At 32.8% G+C, this 7,183-nt stretch overlaps 1 protein-coding gene across 1 annotated transcript; it reads left to right on the plus strand.

The window, feature by feature from the left end:
* Window positions 1-317: 317 nt before the first annotated feature.
* Window positions 318-5,041, plus strand: LOC107760017 (V-type proton ATPase subunit E). The gene is made up of 6 exons (XM_016578037.2): window positions 318-564; window positions 662-762; window positions 2,634-2,796; window positions 3,479-3,672; window positions 3,747-3,846; window positions 4,682-5,041. Exons 1-6 carry the CDS (start codon window positions 463-465, stop codon window positions 4,715-4,717), a joined length of 696 nt encoding a protein of 231 aa, XP_016433523.1. The 5' UTR covers window positions 318-462; the 3' UTR covers window positions 4,718-5,041.
* Window positions 5,042-7,183: the final 2,142 nt, after the last annotated feature.

Here is a 7,183-nt window from a genome sequence, read left to right on the forward strand (position 1 = left end):
GTAATTTTACATCTTAGCCAAAAGTAATTATGTAAATTCGAACTTTTTTCACGAAATATTTTAACACGTGAGATCTACACATTATACATTGAAAGCTCTATTAAAATCAAGGGTAAATATAATATAATTTGCTAGCAATAAAGGTAAGAATGACTCCAAAATATAACGGAAAGTAAAAATTAAATATTTTGTATAGTACTCGAGTAAAATATGATACTTGAATGCAAGTTAAATAAACATCAGGGGTTGCTATAGCAATTTTGTCAAAATACGAGGGGAAAGATAGTGATCTAACTGAAGAGGGGTGGCATTAAGACAACAAATGCAATTATGTATCTACAGCTTCTGTCTTTTTTGGTCTACTAGAAGGCTCCAATATCTTCTCTGAGAAAGAAACAGCCCAAAAAAGAGCCATTCACTCAAATCACTTCATTTCACCGTTCGATTCATCCAGATCCGAAAATGAACGACACAGATGTATCCAAGCAGATCCAGCAGATGGTCAGATTCATCCGCCAAGAAGCGGAGGAAAAAGCCAATGAGATTTCCGTTTCCGCTGAAGAAGTAAGCCTCTTAATTATGCAAATCACGCTCTAATTTCGAATTAAATCGACTTTAATTAATCTCATGTAATGTACATTGGCTGTGATTTTGTTGTTAGGAATTCAACATTGAGAAGTTGCAGCTAGTGGAAGCGGAGAAGAAGAAGATCAGACAAGAATTCGAACGCAAGGAGAAACAAGTTGACGTCCGCAAGAAAATGTGATTCTCTAACTTTCTCTTAATTTGATTGTGATTAATTTCGAGATTTTTCGAGGCATTTGTTTCTAAATGTTGTTCTTTGTGGAAGAGTTAAGTTCAAAACTCTGTTTGAATTAGCAATCGTTGTTTGAGTTGTTTTAATGAATTTAAATTCTGTGCGCTCATGCTGTAAAATGTATAATACAATCATGTCATTTTTTGGGCAATGAAAGGTAAATCTCTTCATAAGCATTAACTGGTAATCTGATAAAATTGGTAACTAACCTACTACCACAGTTAAAAGTCATTTGCAGTTGCAAAGAAATCTTTATACTCTCAGTGTACATAACATAATTGTGTTTGGGATCCCCATATTGCTTACCCAATGGAGGGGCGGCCCGACGAATTTTGTGGCCTAAAACTAAACTTTACGATGGGCCTTAATTTTTTAATTTTTTTTTATGATTTATTTGAAGTCTATTTTTTTTAGCTTTTCTTAGATACAAAGTTATTAATAATTTTCTTATAATCAATAACTCCTAATAAGTATTTATCAATTGACAATATAGCTAATCCATTTAACCTTTCTTGTGACATTGTTGTTTTTAGGTAAAATAATATCAATTTTAATTTTGAAAACTTCTTTCCGCTGAAACAATGGTAACATGAGTTATGAACATTATTCCATAACCAATTTGGGCATTTGAAAAAAAATTAAATCTTTTTATTTGATTAAGTGTATCAACTAAACTGTTATCTTCTAGTTGTACTATTTTCCTTAATACTTTTAATTCAAAAAAAAAAAAATCTAAACCATCAATATCAAATTGATTATTATGCTTTAAGAAATATTCAAGATTAAGGCAATATTTTTTCAAATTTTCAACATCTAATGATCTTAGTTTTTACTGCCAAATAGAAAACCAAAAATATTTTCAAATGCTTCGAATTGTTCAAATCTATTTTGAAGTGAAAAAATAGCCTTGTCTGTTATGTATAAAAGTAATCAACTCTAAGGACTCTTCGAAAGATTTTGAGAACTCATTATCAACGTTCACATCAAATTGTTACTTCCTATATATCAAACGTTTCTTACGAAATTCAGGTTCGCTATTCATTTCAAGTGCAATTTGCTTGGTAGTAATCATAGCAGTTGCAAATCCTTGTTCTCTATATTTGTTAAAGAAAGAAATCAAACTTTTTTACTTTACATAACTCTTTTTAAAATTTATATATAGTCTATTAGGTGTAACAAAAATGGGCCCCCCACAAATTTGGGGCCTAAAACGATTGCTTTACTTGCTTTATGGAAGGGCCACCCCTGACCCAAAGATAATAAAATGAGGTTGATATAAGATTTCCAGAAGATGTTGTCTTTAACTTATAACAAATACATCTTGATTTGGCATGCCAATGTTTGTATTCGTTCGTAATTATATGATCTTTACTAGCACTTGAAACTTTCATTTTTAGGCTGAAAATTAAATCTGGATCATCATGGATTTACATTCTCCGTGGTCCATAGTATTGAGTATCCATTAGATAAAGAATTGTTTACAACACTTCTAATTAGTATTTACTGTATGTTTAGGCTTCCATGTTTTACACTGATTCTGTTTCTACTTTCATCATTAAAACCTTTCTGTTTAACAGCAATTCATGGTGGAAAAAGTGATTGCAAACCTTATTTAAACATAGTGCTGGGTTTGTGGCCTTTCGTTTTTGTTTTTCAAATAAGCCACATGATTAAATGAGATTTAATTTCATTGATTGATGTTTGGATTTGGCTCCAAAAGGTGAACATTGAACTTTTTCTTTTTAATAAATTATCTAATTTCAACTTTATTGTCCAACATAATCTTCTACTTTCTTTTGTTATGCATTTATTGCAGTGAGTATTCCATGCAACTCAATGCCTCTCGGATCAAAGTTCTCCAAGCTCAGGATGACTTGGTTAGCTCCATGAAGGAAGCAGCAGCAAAGGAGCTCTTACATGTTAGCCATCACCACAACCATCATATCTATAAGAAGCTTCTTCATGATCTTATTGTTCAGGTACTTTTGAGTAATAACCATTACCATGAGATTTTGTTCTTTGCTTCTAGATTTTCTGAAACAAATTATCAAAACTCAGAAAATTAGCCAGCTTATTTTATGAAAGACAAGCTATTCATCAGATGATAATCAGTATCTTCAGTTGATATGTTGATGTATTCATATTATCTGCACTGTTGCATACCATATTATGAATTCTTATTTAGTTCCGATCATATATTTTGTATATGACAATATGTTGATAAAATAGATTGTGAAAATAAATCTCATATTTAGTCCACACTAGTGGTTAAATTGCTAAGATTACAGGAGGCAAGGTTGCTGTTTCGGATACCAAGGAATCATTTGGTTAGCCTTACAAAGAATTTCTGTTCTCTTCAAGTTAGATCCTTCAAGAACCAAAGTTTTACTTTACAGAATCTCGAGTTCGCCACATATGTTCATTAATGTGATATCTATCCAAAAAAATGTTCATTGTAATGTGATCCTTCTTTTCCTTTGCAAGTTCCTAGTTTCTTGTGCTATCGCCAAAAGGAGATACAATGATTAAAAAAACGCTATTTGCAGTTTGTGTTGTCTATGACCATAATGTGGCTTGACTTGTCAATAGGACTAGGTGGCTTTTTGAACTGATATTGCTTCTTTCTTTGGGAATAAGATGGGAGCTACTCTTTGATTGCAGAGTTTACTCAGACTTAAAGAGCCTTCTGTCCTACTGCGTTGTCGAAAAGATGATGTACACCTGGTAGAAGATGTATTGGATGCTGCAAAGGAGGAGTATGCAGAGAAGGCAATGGTCCACTCACCTGAGATCATAGTTGACCACATCCACCTTCCACCCGCCCCATCTCATCATAATGCACATGGTCCTTCTTGGTAAGTTGCTTCAATTATCTATCAGAAATGCTAAGTAGCTCCTCTTAGTAATTTATCTTTTTTTATCCCAACAGCTCTGGAGGAGTAGTATTGGCTTCTCGAGATGGGAAAATTGTGTGTGAGAACACACTTGATGCCAGATTGGAAGTTGTGTTCCGTAAAAAACTACCCGAGGTTCTTGCTCTTGTCCTTATCTCCTACTTCTCATAATTCTGTGTCCTTGTCTTGCCAATTTTTCTAGTATTCCTTCCACCAGCGTTTATACATTTGTGGTCTATTTGCCGAGTTATATCTGTCTATTCCAAATGTCATGCATCCCGTGTTATTTTTCAGATGTCATGTGGATGAGTTACCAAGCGTCTTACATGTTCATTACCTATACAAAACATCTTACATGTTCTTTTTTTCTGTTTTTGGAATAGTCATTGTTTACATTTGTAGTTGCTGATGACGCTGATCTCCGTAAAATAGTTTTTGCATGCCAATTCAATGGCATTTTATACTTCTAACCTTGTGGCTTAAGCATCTCCAATAAGCTCCTTTGCTATTGTATTTGTTACATACATTTAGGAATTTTGGGTAGTGGGCATGTCTGACTGTCTGTTGCTTACTAGTCTTTGTCGAGACTAGGCTCTTGAAACTTCAGTTTTCATACCCCAATGGATTAATAAAATTCATAAGTAGCAATCATACATAAAGATGAGTTTAGTGGTAGATGAAAGTGAGGGTGGGTAATAAAAGGAAATGACTAAATGACAGGACATACCACTCACCAGTAAGATGAGTCGAGTGATTAGTCCTTGTAACAAGGGTGGGGGAGAGCAAGAGCGAACTTTCTGCTGTTACTTCCCCGCTTTGGCTAGGTGGGGAAAGGTTACTTAAAGCTCTATCCTTTTGTTGTGTCCATCAGATAAGTGCTGCTTCTTCCATCAATGTTGCAGATTTTATCATTGCTTCCATGGTTTCCAAGAATCTTCTCTTTGCTTAACTTGTCTCCTAAATCTTGCAGATTCGCAAGTGTCTATTTGGTCAGGTTATTGCCTGATGGATTGTAAGCGTCTGTAATTATCACGCTTGTCTCAGGATCCTGAAACTGGATATCGACTGATAAATTATCATCAAGGTTTTTGCTTGTGTACCATTTCTTTTCCGTAAAAGACATACTGCTTAGTTTTTATGGTCCTACATTCACTGGGGCATAGCGGCAGACTCCCTTAAGCGATACTTAATATTCTAGCATTAAGCTTTAAGCATTTTTTCCCTATTCTAATGTGCTGCAATAAATGTAAGTTGCCTGAACCCTGAGTTTGGTCGAGACAATAAAATGATAATGAGTGGCGGCCCTCTGTACTTTGGCCATGTTTTAGTATAAGATTTTAGAATTCACATTCATATTATGAGAGGGTGTTGCCCTGCACAAGGATGATCCGTAATTTGTCCATGGCTTTAGTTGCTGTCACTTTCGAGCGAGTTCAAAAGGCTGCCAGATACCAATGGTGTCAGGCTCCTTCTCTAGTTAATAGTATGAGTTACTGCGTCGTTTATGTTTAGATGGCATACTTTCTTTATTAGTTCGTTCCAAAAAGAATCACATATTTCTATATATGGAAACAATTTAACTTTAAATTTTTTATTTTACTAACTTTACCCTAATGAGAAGCTTTTATAGCCGTACAAATGTATACCCGACAAAGCTTTTACCTTTTAAGCTTTTAGGATCATATGTTTCAAAAGTTTTTTTTCCCCTTAAATTTTGTGTATCATTTAAATTGAAACGGAGGGAGTATGATAGTCTTTATACACAGGCTTTCCATCGAGCAATCGTCACAAATAACAAAATAGACTCAGAAAACGGTATTTCCGACGAAGTGTTCCACAAACATGCCATCGGAAATCTAAATAAATTTTTATTCAGAATATTTTTTACTGGAAAACTGCAATAACGTTTCGGCGGATAAAGTTGTCAAGAAACTATCGATGATATTCACTGATGAGTAAAATAATCCGAAACTCAGAAGCTCAGTCTTACACCAAATGTAGCTGAAAAATCCGTAGAAAATTTCCGGAGAGCTCCTTCATTCCATTGAAATTTTTTTATGACCATCATACCAATAAAATTATACTAATTAATGTCATTTTAGTTATTTTTTTATTACCCACATTCTCATAAAAATGTCTTTTAAATTGTTGATCCGCTAGTGAATAATGTAGATCAGTTTTTCAATGTCGTTTCTCAATGTTTTTTTTTTAAATTTCAAATATTGAATGTAATTGATTTTAGTCCGCAGTCAAAGAAAGAAACAAATCAAATTAAATGATTGTTTTGAAATAGTTAACACACTCAATTTCTTGTCTCTTTTTGCAACCCAAGTGTTCAAATTAATCAGCACTCAGGATAAATCGAATATCAATTAATTAATATTCGAAATATCACATAAAATACTGAGATTTTGTCATATCAAAACGACAAAGGAGTGCCTTCAAAATTGCAGTCTGGATCACTTGATATGATACCCCAAGAACTAGAATATAACCATTTTAAGACAAGAAAAGTATTTACGATCACTTGTTTTAAAATTTCGAATAATAACATCAACAATTGTCCTCACGGCAACAAGCTTTACCGAAGACATCCTAATATTTATAATTGAAAAGAAAAACTATAAAAATTCGCAGGAAGATGCTTGCTTATAAGATTGCGCCCACTAGAGTTTTAAAGTTCTTTTAAAAATAAATTTCATATTTTAATGTACCAAATGACAATCGAATAGTTACTCTATTACATCTTCCTATCAAAGCCCTACTTATTAATAGGAATTTTTAGTATCTATCGGTCACTGATTTTTACTTAGGAGTGACTTGGACCCGTTTGTTCATAAAAAAAATTCTTCTTTTTTTCGATATTTTTCTTTCCAAGCTGTATTTGTCCATGAAATATTGCAAGTTTTTAAAAAAGATTTGAAAATGAATTTTTTAAAGTCACTTTTTCAAAATTTTCAAAAAAATTTATTTCTCTGCTCATAAACTGTAACTGTAGGCATATAAATTTTACTTAAATTAAATCCATTAAATAATTTGAACTATATTTTAAATTCAAGATATATTGGTTCAAATAAACATTATGGGCTAATATATAAATGAATTAATTATATAGGTCCAATATATATGGATTAAATAAAGAGATTTTTACATACCGTACAAATCCCAAGTATCTATCTCTCAATCCCTAATTCCAGTAATGTAAAGTAAAGGAAAAAGAGCAGCAATTCCACCATTGACAACCATTAATAAGCTTTGAAGCTTTGAATTTGAATTTTCAAAAACCATTATTTGTTTGGATTGGGTGTTGTTGCAAACAACTAAAAATATAGTTTGGAGTTTATATATCAATTTTGAGGTTGTTTTGGTGAATATTAGACTTGATTTTGGCTGAATTTCAGATTGAAACTCGAAGAAGAAGAAGAAGAAGAAGAAGAAGAAGAAGAAGAAGAAGAAGAAGAAGAAGAAGAAG

This window comes from Nicotiana tabacum, chromosome 20 (genome assembly GCF_000715075.1).
Source record: "Nicotiana tabacum cultivar K326 chromosome 20, ASM71507v2, whole genome shotgun sequence".
Lineage (NCBI taxonomy): Eukaryota > Viridiplantae > Streptophyta > Magnoliopsida > Solanales > Solanaceae > Nicotiana > Nicotiana tabacum.

Bases quoted from the DNA above. Each gene is read 5' to 3' on its own strand.
- LOC107760017 (XM_016578037.2), top strand. From the start codon at position 463: ATGAACGACACAGATGTATCCAAGCAGATCCAGCAGATGGTCAGATTC. The intron at 2,797-3,478 runs GTACTTTTGAGT...CTTTGATTGCAG, and splicing joins TTCATGATCTTATTGTTCAG to AGTTTACTCAGACTTAAAGA. The intron at 3,847-4,681 runs GTTCTTGCTCTT...TAAATCTTGCAG, and splicing joins TCCGTAAAAAACTACCCGAG to ATTCGCAAGTGTCTATTTGG.